The 20,895-nt window shown below is 41.5% G+C and overlaps 1 protein-coding gene and 1 long non-coding RNA gene across 2 annotated transcripts; both read left to right on the forward strand.

The window, feature by feature from the left end:
- The first annotated feature begins 8,455 nt into the window (after nt 1–8,455).
- Nucleotides 8,456–13,578, forward strand: LOC119012692. The gene is made up of 4 exons (XM_037086726.1): nt 8,456–8,503; nt 11,855–11,912; nt 12,002–12,159; nt 12,445–13,578. The coding sequence occupies exon 4, from the start codon at nt 12,450–12,452 to the stop codon at nt 13,386–13,388; it is 939 nt and encodes a 312-aa protein (XP_036942621.1). The 5' UTR covers nt 8,456–8,503; nt 11,855–11,912; nt 12,002–12,159; nt 12,445–12,449; the 3' UTR covers nt 13,389–13,578.
- A 2,477-nt stretch (nt 13,579–16,055) lies between these two features.
- LOC119012682 lies at nt 16,056–18,718 on the forward strand. Its single transcript, XR_005072563.1, has 3 exons — nt 16,056–16,111; nt 16,824–16,899; nt 18,307–18,718. It is a non-coding gene; the product is annotated as an uncharacterized LOC119012682 (long non-coding RNA).
- Nucleotides 18,719–20,895: the final 2,177 nt, after the last annotated feature.

Here is a 20,895-nt window from a genome sequence, read left to right on the forward strand (position 1 = left end):
GCACAGCGGGCAGGAAACTGTCCAAAATGATTTAACTGTTTCATATACATTCAGAATGACAGAAGAACTGTATCGACATGAAATAACAGCAGCATTGAATCCGACACAGCTGCTAAACATTTCTCCTGTAGCTTATTTCTTCAGAATAATTAAATGAATAACATATCTAACCATATAAACAACAGCATAACAATCTGAAATAGCTGATAAATAATCACACAAGCACACAATATAATTAAAACTTGCTTGTGGGACTTGGGGCTTGTTACAGCAGGAGACGGCAGGGTTTCGTGCTGAACACAGCAAAAACTTCTTGATTTTCCAGTGCATTAGTCTATTCTCTTTCAAATAAAAGCAGGGACAAAGAGTACAGTCTGTCTGTCAACATTGTTGTCCTGGTGCCTGTTTTTACCTGACTGACATCTGAAAAGAGTATCTCCACAGTACATGTTGTCATGGGCAATGTGAGGAGGGCCTACAGGAGACTGTTCATGTTGGGGAAAACGTCATGTGGGCACGCGTCGAGCACTTCCACGAGTGTTTCTTTTTTCTTGTTGTGGTTTTGTTGGCCTTTGCCTTTCTTTTAAGCTGCTGCACAAACACACTCTTACCTGTACTCTGCATCTTCCACAGGAATGGAAAAGTGCGTGCAGGTGGGCTGGATGAGAGCCTTGTCACCAAAGGTGTCTGACCATGGCAAGCAGGCAGCAACGGCTCTCATAAAGCCATATGTGTTGGGCTTGAAAGGAGTGTTCATCTCCATCATCTGCTTGTCCAGTATGTCATTCCATAATTTCTGTAGGTCCGAGTTTTGCTGTTCAGGTGATGATTTGCCCAGAGTAGAATCAATGTGCTCATTGTCTAACCTGGCCGGCAACTTCCTCTTGCGTGATCCACTGATATCCCAGCGCACAATCCCATGTCTATCCATCAGCTCATCTGAATTTGACAAGCAGAAACAAAAACGTTCTCGTTTACATTTGGTGCAGTAGGGAGTCAGCTGCAAGTTTTGTTTGGCCAGAACTTTCAGAGAATGTGGCAAGGGCCTCCAAAATAGGTCCTGGAGCATCAACACCTTACTGACTGCAAATGTCCATGAGGTCCACCTCATATCACAGGATCTCTCCAGCTCCAGTGTTTTTTACCCTGGTCGCATCTGTTTTTAAATTTCCAGAAATCTGGCATGTCTGTGCGCCCCAGTATATTTATGCAAGCTGTTTATAATATCGAAAAACACTGAAATGCCAGGAGACATTTTAGCTGCTGTGCACAGCACAAGGTTAAGTCTATGTGAGTTACAATGCACATAATACAGCGTGGGGAAACGTCTTCTTCAGTATCACATGTACCCCTCCTCTGTTCCCCAACATGACTGATGCGCCATCAAACCCAAATCTGACGCAGATGCCAGCTGCCATGGCTCCAGCACTTCCAAAATTGTAGCCGATATTGCCTCTGCAGTCATGTTGTCTGTTTCCACAAATCCCACAGCCCGTTCATTCAATGTGCTGTTGTGCAGGTATCTGACGCATACTGCCACTAGCTCTCTTTTTAACAAGTCTTTGCACTCATCTGCTAAAATCGCATAATATGTGTCCGGCTCATCATGCAAATATGCTTTTATTTTATTTTATTTTTTTTATAAGGAGTGATGCTGCGATTTACAGTATCACAATTTGTATAGTGTGTGCAGTAGTTTACCTTTCTTGGGTAATTCATCCAGTCACCTTTTTACTTCTGGGTCATATTTGGAAACCAGGTCAAGTAGTTCCAAAAAGTTACCCTTGTTTAATGCATCTGGGTTTTTCCGATGCCCACGCAATGGGATTTCTTGTTTTGTACAGAGCAGGATGAGCTCTATTACCATCATGATGTGCTGTCTATGTCTTTCAATGAAAGAATTATCACTGGCTGGTGACTTTGCTTAAAACCATCCATTTTCCCCAGCATGGCTTCACAACCCTCAGATACATGTTTACAGTCTTTGAAGCCTGTATTAATGAATCTATCCTAATAAGCTGCTTCACGGAAATGACGACAAGACTCTCTTGAGATCTCTTGAGATGCTGTATTCCAGCCATGGGAATTTTGAGTACCACCTGTCAGAAGAACTCCTGTCTTTCCCTGATATGTGTGTGGCTGGGAATGTACCGCGTTTGGGCTACCTTGCAGGCTCATCTATTGATGACAGGTCTAGCGGAGGTTGTGACAGGTCTTCTTGGGGAACGGCATTCGTGCTAGGCTGCTGGACCCTGTTTTCTATAACACATGAAAAATTAAAAGTTACCTCTTCCTACTGCCAATATTATTGTTCCCTCCAGAAAATGTGCATGCAGACAGCCAAACACTAACGTTAACATTAGCTTGTTTGTTACTTGCCTTGCTGGTGTGAAGCGGTGGCTATGGGAGGTCTTGATGGGGAGAGGGCGGCTGAACTGGATAGAAACTCCTCTCTCGTAATGTTACTTAAAATGGCAGGAGTGTCCACCACCATCATTCATTTCATTGGATCGCTTGCTGTTGACGATGCAACCTGTGGGCAGGCTTAAGAGTCCACATGTGGGGTAGAAGCCACTGATTGGCTGAGAAGCTTTCACTCAAAGCTTTCCTCAGGCTGCTTATGGGATGAACAGCTAGAATGAAAATCACTCTTTACTCACTATAGGCCTGGGTCAAAATGGGTGGGCCCAGGCCCAATAGTAGTGCAGCGGGTACAAGGAACAGGTGAGTGGAGCCTGGCTGACGAGCAAAAAATAGGTCAGCCTAAGACAACAGTGACAGACAGAAGGAGACTAACATGTAGTGTTGGGCACATTACAAAGTAATTTAAGTAAATTACAAAGTAGTTACCAAGGAAAGTAACTATTGTGTTTTTTGTTTTGTTTTGTTTTGTTTTTATTTATTTATTTTGTTTAAATATGCCTGATTTTTTTCTAAGCTGGTTTCACAAGCCAGTTGCATAGAGTATAAGTGCACAGACAGGTACCTACCAGAACCTTCAGTTCAGTCTGTGCCACAAGTTTTTGTGAAGCTGGAGCAGAAAAATGCAGCTTTAGCTGCTTGGACGACTCTGTGTCCTTCTTTGTTAGCAGAACTCAAATTAGCCACACCTGGCTTGCTGTCATCATCAACAGTGTCAATGCTTCAATAGATTAGAGCTGCTTACAATGGACGTGGACAAGAACTTCGCTTCAGGACATAATGTACACTTCACATGTACGTTTGTGCTTTGAGGTAAAAGGAACTCTTACTCTACTTTAGCCAATCATCATCACTGATATGGTTGTCTCACTCCTCCCTCACCAAAGAAAAAGAAAACAGCTTTGCAGCTCCTGTGGCTGATAGCCAAGTTGGATGACAACAGCTTCAGTGAGTAGATTCAGTTTATAATGCACCACATTTAATTGTGGCTAATGGTAATGGCGTTGTAATGATGGAAATAGTAATTAATTAGATTACTGAAAAAAATAACACCATTAGTAACGCCGTTTATTTTAATGCCATTATTCCCATCACTGCAAACATGCAACAAGAGGGGATGGGAAAACTCCAAGGAGACACTGAAAAGACAGAAGAGACACAAAATGGCATGGAGACAAAACATAAAACACCGAACCATGACACGTAGCATCCCATCAGTGGGCTGATGATGGCAGTGCTCTGCATCCTGACAAGTAGAGTTGACTCTGGTGAGGAGAGCGGGGCTTGTTGCCCATTTGTCCAGAGGGGACAGAGTTTGAGTGTGTATATTTACAAATTCATTGCAGGATAATAGGATAGATAGATTGCTAATTTGACACCAAATCAATAAATAATCAGTAACAAAACAGACATTAGATACCTTTCAGTCACTGCTGTGGTCCGGATCCAGTTCTTGCTGCAGTACGTCCTCCTCCTCCGACAGTGAGTCGACAGGAATAAGCCGTGTGCCGCTGTCGTTATGGACCATGTCCTGTACCTCCCAAATTGTGTACTTTTTGTTGTTATTCTGGTCTGCCATTATTCCTTGTGGTGGTATGTGGAAGAAAATGGCAAGAAAACAGAAAAAAAACACCATCTAAATAGTCAAAAACTGAAAGTGTTCCACTGTGCGCTCTGTGTTTTGGTGCGTAATGGGGGCGGAGTTGTCAATCACCCACAGCAGGTTAGACGTAGCGACATTTTGGGAATCCATTGGTCAATTTGGATGATTGACACCTCTGTTGAACCGTCAGAGCCAATAGAATTAAGGTGCATTCCCCAAATCCAACACTAATCCGCCAATCACAAGAAGGCAAATACACTGTGTGCGAAGACAAGGGCCGTACCTACTCCACCTTATACCTGTCCTCCTGAAACTGAAACCTTTCCTGAACTGTAAGGAATCATTTCAAAGTGACACAGACACATTGGATTAGCTGGTGGAGGTGCTGTAATGCACTTGAACACAATTTATAATCACAAAACAGCAAATGTAAGACATAAGTCATGATTATATCTGTATGAAGTGATGTTTATTTTTGCTCTTCTTCGGCTGCTCTTTCAGTGATTTTGGGGCGTTATACCATTGGAATTTATAGAGTCCCAGCTTTCATATGACATGCTGTTTGTATTGTTAGCATGAAGTAGTGTAATCGCTAGTGCAAATTTTGTGGACATGTGTCATTAGCATGATTTTTCTACGTGCTCATTTAGTTGCTTGGGGTTGAAATTGTGTTTTGATTAGGTAAAAGTGGTTATCATGAGCTTTTCGCCCAGCTTCTTCCTGTTAAGTGGGTGTGCTGCATGAATATGTTGCTACATGGTTAGCATGCCCTACTGATGTCACCTAAAGTGGACTGGATGGTCTCTCTATACTTAGATGGAAATGTATACATTAAGTCAGCTCCGAACCTCTAGCATGAGAGCTGACCTCAGTTCAGACCTCTGTGTGGGCCTCTTCCTTCAGCTAACCTTTGACGCTCCCTCAGAGCTGAATAACGGCTCCCGGACATGTATACCCAAACATCGCCACAGTCTCAAACTCAGCATCCTGTCCTGTTAAATCATAATTCAGGATGTGTAAGCAACACACAGACACTACAATACAAAGCAGACAACTCCACAAACAGTGAAACAGACTGGTGCTGAGATTAAACATCAGATTATTCTAACACCGTGACTGATTAACCAAATTTGAATTTAAATAGAGAAATAATGGGTGTTTTATTTGCCAATTGTAGTCCTTCTTCAGTCTGCTAGTTCAGTGCAGTCTTCTTGCGCAATCCACTTTACTCCACAGAAAAATCTCAAGGTTTGGTTAAGGTTTAATAGATTAAAAACAGTTACTAAACTCACAGTTGTGTAAAATTTCAATTAAAAAGTTATGAATACCCACATTCCCACATCATTAAAACTATTTAAATCAATTAATGCCCCTCCCACCTTTCCGAATGAAGGCCAGAAAACTTGTGACTTCTGACCTTGTGGATATAAAATGTCAACACTTTATCGTTGTATCTTATTAGGTAATTGTTTGAAATTTGGACATAATTAAAATATGACTAGTATTTTTGAGTTTAAAAATATGTTTTGTGATGTTGACCTTTGACTACCAAATTCTAATCAGTTCACCCTGAGTCCAAGCTTACGTTTGTGCCAAATTTCAAGTCATGTTTCTCAAGTAGCATGTCCATGAGAATGGGATGGATAGATGAATGGATAGACGGACAACCACAAAAATATAATGCATCTGGTTATCGCAAGCATGAATTTGGAGGCTTAACAATTCCAGCTATCAGAGTAGAAAATTCAAGACTACATAAACTCAGATAAAATGATTTTAAAGTAAATTTATTTCAGTGTGTCAATCCATCTTTATTTAAATTTAACCTCAGGAATTCAGAGGAGAATACATGTCATGTTAATTTGCTCATAATTTTAAAAAATCTCATGGCCATTCCTTGCTTCCACAGAAACGTAGTCACTATTACCATTATTCAACTTCTCTTTAATTCAAGATAGATTTTATTTCAGAAATTATGTTATTATAAAGATCAGACAAATACTGAGCAATCTTTTTTTTTTCTCCAAACCTGATAATAAGGAGGGAGAGTGGTTGTCCATCGGTCAGAAGGATAAAAAAAAAAAAAAAAAACTGAACCCCGTGTGTGTGTGTGTGTGTGTGTGTGTGTGTGTGTGTGTGTGTGTGTGTGTGTGTGTGTGTGTGTGTGTGTGTGTGTAAACTGTTACACTTTGTGGGCAGACAGATTTATTGGAATTTCAACAATTTCTACAACAAGATGTAGCAAAACTTTGGCTAGAGGGTCCATTAGAGAGGGAAGAGATATTGGAGGGGAGGTGGCTCACTGTGGCACTGGTGGACCAGGTGGCGTGTGAAGGCTCACATTGAGCTTGAGGCAAAAGGTGCTGGCAAAACAGATGCTGACAGCTGGGTTTCTTGGTGCGGAGCCACAGGTTGATGGGATAGTGCAGGCACTGGCTGCCAACCTGCCACAGGTGTGCATGTGCGTCCGCCGGACACACAAGTCCACCACAAAACTTGATGTAAACAGCATCTTGCATGGAAGCATGTCATTGGTGTATAATTGGGTGAATGTGACAAATGAAAAAAACACAATCAATGGAATGCCATTTTCCACTACCATACTTTTGTACTCTCCATAGGATATGATGATCATGCATCATCAATCTTCTCAAAGAAATGACAATGAAATCAATGTGTTATATGACTGTTGCCCCAAAGGCTTTTCCACTTTAACAAACACAATGTTAATCAGTGTAACCAAGCTGAGAAATATAACGGGCTTACATGAACACAGATAACAGAATAGAAAGCAGGCAAATTAATCAGACAAAGGTTGGCACGCAAAGCAGCTCTTTCTTAATGGTGTTTGTGAGGTGGCTCCATGAAGAGCCAGCTGATTAAGCTTGTGATTACTATAACAATGCATTCAAATTGCATTAGCATGTCATAGTTCCTCCTGTTTCTAGGGAAGAGACAGAGATTGACCCCACTCCCCTGTATACTTAAACACAGGAGGATTTCTGAGTCAGGCTATCCAACCAAGCACCTGCTGCTTGCTGCCAGTGATGTCCCTTCATTTCAACGGCTTCATTCGCTACTGTAAAAACAAATACCGCCTCAGGGAAGGACAGTCTTCATCCTCTGTTCAGATCTTGAGAGAAGATTTAAAAGTAACCTTTTAAAAAGTAGCTATCTAAGATAAATGATTCACAAATCATATGCTATTTGTGGGGATCCTAGTTTGTTTGCTCTAGTTTCCTGTTTTATTTTGTAAATGTTGCCCTCTTGTGTCATTTTTCAGTTCCTCTTTCCAGAGTTTTTCACTTCATTTCCTCACCTGTCTTTGTCCCTCCGCACTCCGCCTGTTCATTGCCCCATCATTAGTGTGTCTGTACATAGTCTTTGTCCTCCCTCATGTCTTAATTCTGTGTGTTGTCATCCGTTGTTTTGTTCCCCCTGATGTCCCGTTCCTGTGCCCGGCATCTTCCGTGTTAGTTCGTGTTAGCCTGTGTTAACTTGTGTGCGTCTTGATCTGTGTTCCTCTGTGTTCACCCTGTGTTCTCCACCAGCTTCTTCCCCAGTGTTTCCTCCAGTGTCTCCTCATGCCTCACATGTGGTATGTTTCTTGTCTTGGTTTCTGTTTTTCTCTTTTGATTTGTACTTTACTTTTGTTTGTACTTTGTTTTAGCCTTTAGTTGCTAGTTTGTTTTTTCCCCTAGTGACTCATTTTGGTTTTCTTGTTCTGCTGGTTTTTATATTTAGCTTTGTTTATTAAAAGTTTGCTTTTTGTTCCCCTATTTATGCCTCCTGTGTGTTTGCATTTGGGTCCTCACCTCATTTCATTTACGGTTACGAATAATAGACTGTTTTATTACTATAACTTAAAGGCAAACTTCCACATTTTTAATATTTTAAAGATATCTCATCTAACTGACATCATTGATGCTTTGTAGGTGGTACCAGTGATGTTCTGGTAGTTTTGATTACCCACTGTAGAGCCTGTCTTTCCTGGGCCGTGATGAACCATATCAGTTTGTGATATTTACAGTCAAGATGATTTATCTTTTAAAGTTGACACGAATCTTGCTCCAGGAGCAATAGCTGCCTTCTTACCTAAGGTTGTACAGACATATGGATTTTAATTAATGTTTTCAATACTGATTATCCACTAAGGTCATATTCATCCTGCCATGTTTTGATGGATGACTGAATTTCCATCCCATTTCCCGAGACCCCTGCAATGTTTTCAACATCATTCCTCCTGCTGAAAAGAATTAACATTGTCAAGCACAGTAAAGGACAACTTCAATATCACACCACAAAATGAAACTCTGCAAAGTGAATACATGGATCTGGATTAATATGTTTGTTTGTTTTTTTTGATAAAGCCACTTGTGCCCTTTGATGATTAAAACAATCTGTTTGAATCTCTTCAGATGCACTGTGGGTAGAAAGGTTGCAGTTTGGATGGCCCTGTCACCACCAGGATTATAGCAAGTAAGTGTGCTCATCAGTAGAGGTCAGGAAAGCAACGCCTCATGTAAAGCCAGCCTTCTGTAATTAAGGACCAGTGATCTCAATCCTTCTTTCTGACTCAGCATCCATCCATCGTACCTGCTCATCCTGTCTGTGTAAGAAAGATATGTCGTTCCACTTGCCATTATCTCCATAATTTGTTAAGGATGTATTTGTATGGAAATGTTGGCGCCCTCTCTCAGAGGGTGGTAAATGAATGCCACTAGCAGCAAATGTTGACAGTTAATGAGATACATGTCCGAGTGTGCTATGAGAGAGCTGCTCCTGTCCAGATACTTGTTTTCAGGAAAAATTACATATGATATCCGGGTGGGGAATGTGTCCTTGCCCCAAGTGAAGGAGTTCAAGTACCTCGGAGTTTTGCTCACAAGTGAGGGGATTATGGGGCGTGAGACTGATCGGAGAGTCGGAGCAGGTTGTGACGAAAAGGGAGTTGAGCCGGAAGGCAAAGCTCTCGATCTACTGGTCAATCTTCGTCCCTACCCTCACCTATGTTCATGAGCGATGGGTCGCAGGCACAAACGGCCGAAATGGGCTTTCTCCGCAGGGTGGCTGGGGTCTCCCTCAGAAATGGGGTGAGAAGCTCAGCCATCCAGGAGGGACTCGGAGTAGAGCCGCTGCTCCTCTGCGTGGAAAGGAGCCAGTTGTGGTGGGTCGGGCAACTAATGAGGATGCCACCAGGGCGCCTTCCTAGGGAGGTGTTCCTGGCACGTCCAACTGGGAGGAGACCTAGGGGTAGACCCAGGACCAGGTGGAGGGATTATATCTCTTCTCTGGCCTGGGAGCACCTGGGAATTCCCCAGGCAGAGTTAGCTGATGTGGCTGGGGAAAGGGAAGTCTGGGGCTCGCTACTTAAGCTGCTGCCCCCGCAACCCGATTTTGGATAAGCGGTTGACAATGAATGGATGGATGGACATATGATATCTCTGCACTGTCTTGTGCATTAATCACTGACACACTGCTGCAGAATGTATTCTTCACAGAGGTTTTTTGGAGGCAGTTTTGGAGGTAAACAAATATATCCAAATAACAACATGGCATTATTGAAATGCAGAGTAGTAAAGAGTGTAAGTGAATTCAAAGCAGCTCTTTCACAGAGCCTTCGATAGAAGTATTTTTACTTTGGAGGACAAAAGCTAAAACTTAATGTTGGCCGTGTGATTGAAGTGCTTCAAAATAGGCTAAAATGGGTTTTTCTACAAAGTACAGCAAAAGACAGCCCTAAATACTGCTGAGAAGATCAACACATAACTATTTTGTGAGAGTTCATGGTTGTGAAGGGAAGAGTGCATTGTTTTTTGTCTGTAAGAGAGACAAAAAGTGGGGCAGAGTCCATGTTGAACAATAATATATCACCATTTAGAACAATTACATGTTTCATATTTTTCAATTACTCTATTAATTTAGACAAGATCTTCCCAAGGCTGTGAATGGAGAGAAAAAAGAGAGTGCTCTGTATTTGATATAATATATAAAGTTGTTTTGCAGTGCAGTTGCCTGCGATAAAGCATTAAATCTTTCAAAAAGTGTAACCCCACTGTGATATTGGTTTGTGGACTACTGTTTCATAGCCTTGACTTAAGTATTATAGCAGAAGTAGCAACTTGCCAATCACAAAATTGCCATGCATCAAAGCATACCCTGCTTTATCTTCTATTTCACTCTAGATTGGGCTATAATTTACAAAATGAACATCATGCTGTTTGAAAGAAGACTTGAAACTAGAGATTGTGACCATACGCTAATTTGGAAACATTTACTCAGATAAGAAATTACATAAGTAGGCTCATTTACTCATAATCTTACAGAAAATTAGACTTCTTTTTTATATTTGTGGAGTCGCCCCCCTGCTGGTCATTGGACAATAAACGTTTAAGGCACGTCTGTGGAGAGCTCCATCCATATTTTACAGTGAGTGGTTCAAAATAAGATTTTTGTGGATTGACCAGCAGATTAAAGAGGACTATGCTTCACTGGGCTTTCAACATAAAAAAAAAAATGAGACCTTGACACTAAAACAATCAAAGGGGTTTTATTTTGACATGTATAATGCATTTCTCAGCATTGTTGTGTACTTTTACATTAGAGAAGCAGTTGTGAAAGAATCACCAACTTATTACCTTAAATTAACATCGGCCATGCTTGTCCTTAATGTGTATCATGACTGTTCAGTCTTTATGTAAGTTTGAGGGCAATGACACTGTCATTATCCACTAATGCTGATTTCATTAATCTTTCTGGTAATAGGAGTATAAACCTGCAATCACAGTAGAAACAACAGAAAATGTTCTTATGCAGTGTGATAATCTTTCATACAGAAATGAGGTGAGAGCCAGGAGGACAATAACCTTAAAACCAACTTAATTGAGGTTGTCTCTCAGTCCTCTGATCATGCATCTCAGCATCTGGGCAGGTCTTCTTGGCTGACACACCATATCAGCATCTGTTAAAGAGTTTGCCCTTTCTCTTGGGAGTCCCTCTCATCGGCTCACACTTGGCCCTTTGCCACTGTTGCTACTGTGCTGTCCTCTATGAGTCCAGCCTGCACTCAGTCAGGATTAAAAATGGAAGCAGATATTTTCATTGAAGGGAAATAACCCAATCTGTTGGTGCTCCTGCCACTGTGCACATGCAGGGTCCAAAATGGAATAATCTTCCTTTCTGAGGTGCATGAATGCGCTTGATGGAGGGAGAATGTTACATGCACGTTATGTCTACTTAAGTAACGTTCTAAATTCTACTTGTTAAATTAGCTTTAATACAGTCTGGTGTTTGCTTACTAGTGTAGACCTGTACTGAAAATCCTTACTTTTATTGTGGTACATTTAGATACATTCATTCAGACTGGTTGTCTGCTGGCCAAAAGAATAAAATCACAAAGATACACTGGTAGTTTCACACTAGACAAAACATCCTTGGCCTCAGGTTTTCTTTTTCAGCTGTTGTAATTTGGCTTTTTAAAACTTTTTTTTTTTGAGCACAGATGATCTGGTAATGTTAGGGGTTGACAGATCCAGACTAAAGCCTCAAACTGCTCACAGACTCATCGGGCCACTCCCAATATTATCAAACATGTTTTACATGTATATAATGTAAAATCTGGATGATTACTCAGTACTTCCCAAGAGAGGCATCCAAGAGCAGGTGACAGTGCTACAAAACATCAGTAAACATTGTAGCCTTTCTGGCTAACATTACTGAGCTGGCACACTACTGTTAATAATTGAATAATATATTGAATGTAACATACAGAAATTGCATTGCATTATGTTGAAGTTGGTGAATTTGACCCATTTTCACTTGTTCATGCAGATGTATGTGTGTGACTTCATTCATGAATGCTCATTAAAACTCAAGAAAGACAGATGACGTGAGAAGACTTATATTTAAATTCTTCATTGAATAGACAGAAATAATTTTTGCCACCACAGATGACAATCAACATATTTGTTATTGTAGGAAGAGGCTCACAAGCTCGGAAGTAGCCATATCAGCTTACAAGAAAACGCCTTGCAGAGGCAGATGACACTGAGATGCCTGTCCCAGAGAGTATCACAGAGGACCCCATCCAGATCCAGTGCTAACAGACAATGACTACACCTGCCATCCCTCTCCTGGTCAGTATTTAAAAACTTTAGCCCATTCCTTTTTTTACAGAAAGCTGAGATATGTGTAAATCATATCATCATCTTCATGCTATCAACCTAAATGGCACAGGGTCATGCAATATCTGACAAATTATGGCAAAAGACACATTGCCTTGTGACTCTAAATATTGTGTTTCTTCACCTCATAAAAGTTAAGAGTTTCTGTTAAGCTCATTGATATCATCCAGTTATGAGTACAAACTGAAAATGCATAAGTGATACCAAATAAGGTGTATGATCTTTTGTCCTCTAAAGGTAAAATGGACAGTGCTGCTAGGACGATTCAGCAGTTGAAGGTGCAAGTGGTTACACTGGAACACGAAATCCAGCAGCTGACACTGAAGAATCAGCAGCCACTGATTTCTAGGTTCTGTGTCACCGATGAGGACCACCGTTACTACACGAGATTCAGCTCCAAGAAGGTCATCACTGTGTTTTGGGAGTCTGTTTACCCCACTGCATCAAGGCTTGTCTGTTGGTCTAAAGCACAGCAAGCAGCGGAAGTGATGCCTAGCCCACAGCGAAAGCTTGAACTGATAGATGAACTGTTCATGTTCCTCTTTCGCGTAGCAGCTGGGCTTCAGGAGAAGACTTTGTCATCTCTCTTTGAGGCCAGTGTGTCGACTATTAGTCGCATCATTCTAATATGGACAAACTACCTCTACCAGGTTCTGGGATCACTACCATCATGGATGACAAGAGAGCAAGTGCAGGCCACAATGCCTGACAAGTGCAGGCTCTACTGTCCTCAGCTCAGAGTCATCATAGACTGTACTGAGATCCGCTGTGAAACAGCATCTTCCCTCTCATTACAGTTGGAGACATTCTCAAGCTACAAAAATCACACCACTGTCAAAGGTCTGATTGGAGTTGCGCCATGTGGTGTTATCACATTTGTTTCTACGCTGTACACTGGCTCTGTTTCAGACATTGAAATAACAAAGAGATCACACCTTCTACAGCTACTGCAGCCAGGGGATGAGGTAATGGTGTACAAGGCCTTCCTGATTGAGAAGATGCTGTCAGAGGTAGGGGTAAAACTCATCATCCCTCCATCAAAAAAGTCCACCCAGCTCAGCAAGGAAGACACTCAGAAGACCCTGGCTATTGCTTGTCTGAGGATCCTAGCGGAAAGGGCCATACGCAGGGTGAAGGAATACCACATTTGGGATGGGCTTGTTCCACTCTCTATAGTATGATCTGTCAATCAGCTCTGGGCCATCTGTTTCCTGATGTCTAACTACCAGGGACCTCTTGATATCAAAGGGGACAAACCAGTCTGAGGCTTCCTATCTTGGATCCTATCTTATTGCAAGTGGCTGTATGGCTGTGGCCCTGTGTACTGTAAATGTTTGCATGTAAATGTTAAGTGAGGGGAGGATGACTGAAATAAAGTAAAAACACAAAAACAAGACTGAATTATTCAGTAAACGGGTACTTTGATTCTAAGGTGTTCACAAGTTTATAAATCACTGATTCAGTCTCGTTCTATCATTTCGTTTCTCTTTACACTTATCCGTGAGGGTCACAGGACGTTGCTGTTTCCCCCTAAGGGAAAGGGCTTACTGGGGCCAAATCCAGTTCACATAATGAGCATAGTTGCCAGCTCATCGCAGGACCCTTACTGATGGCTGTGGCTGCCACACAAGGTGCCATCTGCACATCAGGAGCAACTTTGGGATCCAGTATCTTGCTCAAGGATACTTCGACATGTAGCTCAGTTCCGCCCAGGGGAGCCGGAATTCGAACTAGCGACCTTCTGATCACCAGTCCACTAGCTCTACCCATTGAGCTACAGCCACCTCTCAGTGTCCTTGTATAAATCTTCATCATCGATCTTTAATCATTCACAATCATCCAGGGAGTACCCTGCCCTCGCCCTGAGACAAGGCTGGGATTGGCTCCTGCAGCAACACCCTGCAACCCCATGGAAAGGGATAAGCGGTTACGGACAATGCATGACATGACATGACTCATCTGGACTGCTCACATTTGCCACCTGGTGGTGGTTGATGTACACTGCAGATAATGTAAACTCAGCTGGATAAAATCAAAGTCTCCCCCTCCTTTTCTGCCATGTTGCGGCACTGTTAACGCTGCAGTGTTGGCATCCTCTGAAAGAAGAAACATCTGTAACACAATGTAGTGTCCAACTTTACACTTGTAAAGGTAAACTAATGAATATGAAGCAACCTGCAAGCTGTACCCGATCTGAGTTTAGTTCATCTACGATCTGCTATGGCAGCGGAGCTGAAAGGTTTCAGTCTAATCTATGTGTGTACTTCCAATGGCTCTGCTTTGTTGCACATCTACTCAGTTGCAGCTCTGGCAGTCCAGAGCATTCCACAGCTGATATGCAGAGCTTCTATTTTTGCCAGATGCTGGAGCATTGCGCATCAATTCAGCCAAATTCAGCACATAGCGGATCAAGCGAGACAGGAAATCAGACAATGAAACAACATCAAAATATTAATGACCATCCTGGCTGAGCTCAGGGCCAACAAACCGAGTGGGCTACCACCTCTGAGCTTCCACTCTCTTGGGGAGGGAACGGTAATGGACAGGAGATTGATTGACAACTTCATAACTCCTGGAATATAGATTGCCCTGAGTGAAGCAAATACTGGAAGGCCCAAAACAAGAGCTTCTGCTCCACCTGGAGTCACGATGTCAGAGACATGATGCCGCCCTGGTGACTGATATGATACACTGTGAAGGAACTATCTGTCCTGCTTGAAATGTGCCCGCCCCAAATGGAGAGGAAAAGGGCAAGATGAACCGCTGTTAGTTTCTAAGGGGGCTTCAACACACTGCTCACTGTCCTGCCATCTCCAATTGCTCCCCAACTGTTCAGGGAGGCATAGATGGTTAGCATTGTCCTTCTTGACCTCTTAGAGCAAAAGCACTGTGAGAGTGTAAAGCTCGAAGACATGTGTCACCTTGAGTTGAGTTCAGGAGTCTGCTCCACTAGATGAAAGTGTTCAGCCTTCTCTAGAGGGGGACACTGACATTTAAGTGGAGGGAGGTCTTGACCCTAAAAGGCAAACCAAAGAAAAGGCCAGTGGTCTGCATATATGAGTACATGGAAGTATGCATCCCTCAGATCTATGGAGGTGAACCACTCCCCACTCTCTACCAACTTCAAGATCTGACTTGTATTCAGCATCTTGAACCCACCCCACACCCTGGGAGTCAGGGTGAAACACCTGTGCTTGTACAACTGGAATGTACACTCCTTCCTAATATTCTCTGGCAGAGGTGTCTGTGCCAACTAAATCTGCCTTTGTGACATAATGGCAGATAACAAAAGCTGCATCAATATCAGTGGTAAGCTGGGAATGAGTTAAAAGGACAGAATCTATCAGGCTCATTAGGGTCCTAGTCCTCTGGGTAAGTTTGCTGTGTGTTTTGTGAAGTTTTTTGTTGTTGTCGTATGGTTTTGAAACCAATGTTATTGGGAGGTTAGTTTTCAGATGTACAGGAATGCTTGTTATCATAACTTCTGATTTGGTTGAGGAATTGCTGGTGTTTTCCTAGTCTTAGAATGATTCGTCCTCATAAAGGCAGAGCATCTGGGGGTTAACATCCTACTTAACTTCGCCGCCACCTTTTCTCTAACCATGAGAATTGTTTCTTATGTGGTGAGCAAGGTGTCACATCGCGGTGAGGGATGTCCTGTCTTGGTGTTTTGTCTTGTGAAATTCATGTTTTATTTTGAAAAGTAACTCTCCTCTTGTTTCAGGTCACTTGCCCTTCCTCTTGTGTCCCTGGTCTGACCTCATCCCTGATCCTTGATTGTTTTCACCTGTGATCCCCTCCCCCATGTGTATAAAGTCTTTGTCTGCCCCTGTCTGCCTCGCATAAGTATTTCGTCCTCTGTTGTATACTGAAGCCCTGATTCACAGCCTTGCCCTTGATTCTAGTTAAGTATTGTTCATGTTTTAATTTCTGTATTGTATCCTCCTTAGGTGAGTGATTTTGATTTGTATTGTTCTGGTTAGTGTTTGTTTTCTCTAGTTCTGGTTTGATAGCCAATTTTGTTTTCCTCCTTGTGGAGCGCTTTTTGTTGTATTTTTTTTATAGTCTCAGAGTAGCAAATTTTCATAGCCTGTGTTTTGTCCTCTTCGGAGCAATTTTGTTTTCTAGTTTAAGTTTTAGAATTAAGATTTCTGGATAGTGTAGGATCCTCCTTCGGGAGCGCTTTAAGTTCTGTATGTTGTTCATCTTGTGTGTCCTTTGTGTACTCTAAGAGTTTCATAGCTGATTTATTTGTCATTCACGCTAAAGTCCTCTCTCTTTTGTCAAGCCTGACACAAGGTCATTAGGTTAGAAAATGCCCAAACAAGGCATACCCATGTACCCTGCCAAGGCACCTCTAACAAGCAACCAGATAGAAGACCCACCAACCTCACTGTGAAGTAACAGCTTTCCTAGTAGACACAGGAGCTTCTCTTGTTCCACATTAAATCCAGCAAAATCTTCACATTTGAAAGTATTTGAAGAAACAGTTAGAGCTGTAGAGGTTGGAGGTATTCCCATTTGTCTACCTATATCTAAGCCTAGTACAGTGTCTGCAGGTCCTTTCACTGAAATAATGTGAAGATTCACCACTTCCCACTCCTTTCTTTTGTCAGATACCACACCTGTTAATCTAATATCTGCTGATCATGCCAGTTTAACCCCCAGCTCATTCCTGCTCAACCCTTGCAAGTGAGTGAATTGAAGTACTTACTTTTTGATCTAATTACATTTTCACCAATTTCTATAAATTAGGCAGGTCACTCCAACTTCGGACAGATTTTCCTTAACTTCCCAACTTCCAGACATTGCAGAAAATGTAAAAAAAAAAAACCTGCTCTGAATTGAAAGCAAATGTACTTCAATTACTGACCTGCAGAAGTTGAAAATGCATTAAAAATTATATGACCAGCAGAAGGGAAGAAAAATACATTTTGAAGCTTCCTGGACATGTATTTAATAAATAACCAGCTATTTATTAAACAGCAGAATATTGTTATCAAATCATTATCTACCTTATTTTGAAGCAATCACTGAGGTTATATTGTAGTGATTTCAAAGAAATGTTACATGTTGGCAACAGCGGTGCATGAAAATGCAGCAGCCAGTAACTCTTCCAAATTATAGTCTGTACAAAAAACATTGGTGATGTGGTACTCGTTCTGACGTAGATTTAAAAGATACACTATGTGTTTATGTGTATTTGTATATAAATAACGTTTTTTTTTTAATTTGTGTGGCATGAAGGAGTTTAATTTCATTATGTAACACTGTGTTGTATAACCACAAATAAATTATCATGTACTACTTACCATTACTTTGTGTACCTGTGAAATGTTACCAATCTTTTCATCGTCAGAACTTAATCTCGATGCGTTTTTTCAGATGTTACATGCCTATTTGTATCTTAATATTGTGTGCACTTAAACAAGTGAATTTTTTTTTTTGTAAGATTATTTTTACAAGGAACATAACATTTTACCATGAATATCATTTTTTTTTTATTTTTTTTTTTATCTAAATTACTGACATAAGGGAAATCTAGCAAAACATTGAACAGAATGGAAATAAATAATTAGATGTGCTGTAAAGAACCTGCCGCGGATATAAAAGAGTTTCATGAAGACTGGCCCATTTTCTTAGATCAAAGGAATGTGAACTGTTGCAGCAGGATGAGCTGTCTCAGAGAGATAGGCAGCTGAATATACATGACTTAGCACCAATTAGCTAAGAAACACGGGTGAAATCCATATGAATATTCATCTGATGGTGATGACCCATTGCCAGCCACATCACGTCCCTGCATATTTTCCAAGCTAGTTGCATATTGTTACATTTCCACACTTGTCTCACCTTTTCTTGTCCTTCCTACAGTTATGCATAACTCTTTAGTTTCTTCAAACACAGCACAAGGATAACAAAACAAAAAGAAAAGGCTTTCAGGTGCACAGAGAAAAACACCAACATAAAGCATCAAAATTTGCTACACAGCTCTTTCTCTGACACAAAATGTTAACTCTGTGAATAATTTGAACATTGGTAGCTGTTGTGGCAGTGGTGCTGAGTTTGTGTCAACATTTTGTTTTCTCTTCTGTTTAGATTTACTGCTGCTGGAAACCCTGTCAACATTATAATGTATCTTGAGAAACACCATCAAAGGCAAGCACAGCATCTGCAAAGTGCTGCAGTCAGGGTTCTATTTGTTCATCTCTGCTGCTCCAAGTGACCAAACAAGCTACTAATACCACTGAGCAAAGCTTCTCAAGACTGGACAAAGACCAAATTGTTTATCAATCCAGACTGACCAAGTGAACCTTCGCAGTATGCACAGTAAGATTATATGATTAGACAGGACTTGCCATGGTGCTTAAGGCTGTCAAGTGAGTGAATCAATAAATAAATGGACATTCTAAACTTTAAAAAGGGGTGATATTTTAAGCTTCTAGTACCCTGAGTACTACTTAATTTTGTGCCTAAACTTGAAAAAAATGTAGGTTGTGGCTAAAATGGAATGGACTACAACTGACTACACAAGTGGCATGCCCTGTAGGGAGCATTTATACATGTGCACTGGTGCATCTGCATTGCTGGCTGTGATGAGCTGATTGTCCTTCGGCTCATGGCTGTATGTCTGGACACAGTGTCTGCAGGGATGACTGCAGCTCCTCAAAAATCCAAATTGAGTAACTTGGTTTTGGCAAGCCAGTGTTTGCCATGGGCCTGCTTATTGAGGAGCAGCCTGCTCTTCAGACATCCAGTTTATTTGCTCTCTCTCAATCTAGAGACACTCTGGCAAAGCCAGCAGCTGCTGTTGGATTATTCTCCTTCTCCTGGCTGCGACAGGTACTGCAACATAAACATACCGGTCACAACCCTTTTGAGCACCGCCACTGAGCTCTGGAGGAGAAGCTAGAAAATTGTATTCCTCCAAGTGTCTCCACCAATCACTTTCCTTGTGGCCTGTGCTGTTGCGACATGCAGTTACATTTCTGGGGAGGTGCACATCAGGGTAAGACATAGGTACAATGCCGATTCAACATCCCATTATTGGTTTGAGAAAGAAAGTTAACAGTTACGTTAACATTACATTCAGTATGTTTCTGCTCAACAGCATTAAGTTATCTGTCTCCATCATATTTACAAAGCTGTTGGTAAAGGGGCATCGGAGAGCGTGATTAATCTGTGTAATTCTTTTTTAACGCATTATTTTTTGTTTATGACAAAGCATGACATCCGTATCTTAGTCTCAGGCATCAAAATAAAGGCAGTGAAAACAGCAAAGACAGTACTTGTTATATTGACAGCCCTAATATGTACACACTTCAAATCCTTATATTCCATAAATTAGCTGTGCGCATCCAGTACAGTGAAGATCCACACTGAATATTGATGGATTCACCATTGTGGAAATTGCACATGTTAAATTTCCATTCCTTTTTTGTTACATCCACTATAATGTTGAGAATCAGGGGGCACTTTATGGCTGTCTGGACACCCTGGGCTGTCTGGGCTTTTATTAGAGGGGAGCATTAAACCATATTTCCTCTTGAGGAGGCGAGCGGAGCAGCTCATTCCAAACACTAAGTGATTCACTCCCCAGCAGTTACTGCCCCTGCTCTCACTGCTCCCCTGTTCCACTTGCACAGGTCACATGTCCTCACAGATTCCTCCACGAGAGTTACTGTGAGCCCGCCTGTCACTTTGGAATCCTGTGCTTGGCTTACTACCAATGCACTACTCAAATCTACCTTGCAGTAAGCAGGCTCCACTGATTCATCTGCAGTGAATGATGTGCTATATACCATGCATATAATTCACAATTATTACTGACTGAGAGGAAGACACTGGGTGCAGCTATGTGTAATTATGGTTCTCAAGCACTAAGCAGAAAACTGTTCAGCTTGGCTGTTAATTCAGTGCACACTAACCCCTAAAGCATTGGAAGATTAAATCAGGGAAAAATTGGTGTTAAAATGCTTTTCACTGAAGTGAAAAGCCTGATCATTTCACTGAACCCTAATTTATTGCCTTTTTCATTTGGAGAATGTAATATTTCACTGCAGAAATCATTAAACCAAATTTTGATTTAAAGGCACTGTTTTAAATTGATTTTAAATAAACCAACCATTTGAATACTGTCTTCGCCATTTTCACTGCCTTTATTTAGATACCTGAGACTTAGATAAGAATGTCATGCTTTGTCATCTTCAGAACAAGTCTAGATACACAGAACTGCTGTTATTTGAACCATAAAAGTTGTTGGATATAATTTACAGTATTTTTTTGTACAAATAAAATCCAACTAAGAATTCACCCAGATAAAGGCACCTAATGCATGGTTAATGGATTTTGATAGTGATCTAAAAAGCAATTAGCAAATGATCCAGTCAGCCTGGGCACTTTTTTTCGATGGGGGTAATTGGCTGGAAACACTGGATGCAGAGCTAGCTGCATGGCGTTGCCTCACATTTATCATTTCAGCGTGTTTCACCATGTCAGCAGGTTGAACCATTCATAGTGGATGCATGAGACGCATGTGTCAAGTGTGGTGGCTGCGTTTCGTGACCTAGGGATTCGTAGTCTCACCTATTTCTGTAGTATAGTAGGCAGTTTGCCCATGTGACAACAAACACGAATGAGCCGCAGCAGCTAAGCTACCCAGCCACCACTCAGTACAGCAGCATCCAG

This window comes from Acanthopagrus latus, chromosome 22 (genome assembly GCF_904848185.1).
Source record: "Acanthopagrus latus isolate v.2019 chromosome 22, fAcaLat1.1, whole genome shotgun sequence".
Classification (NCBI taxonomy): Eukaryota; Metazoa; Chordata; class Actinopteri; order Spariformes; family Sparidae; genus Acanthopagrus; species Acanthopagrus latus.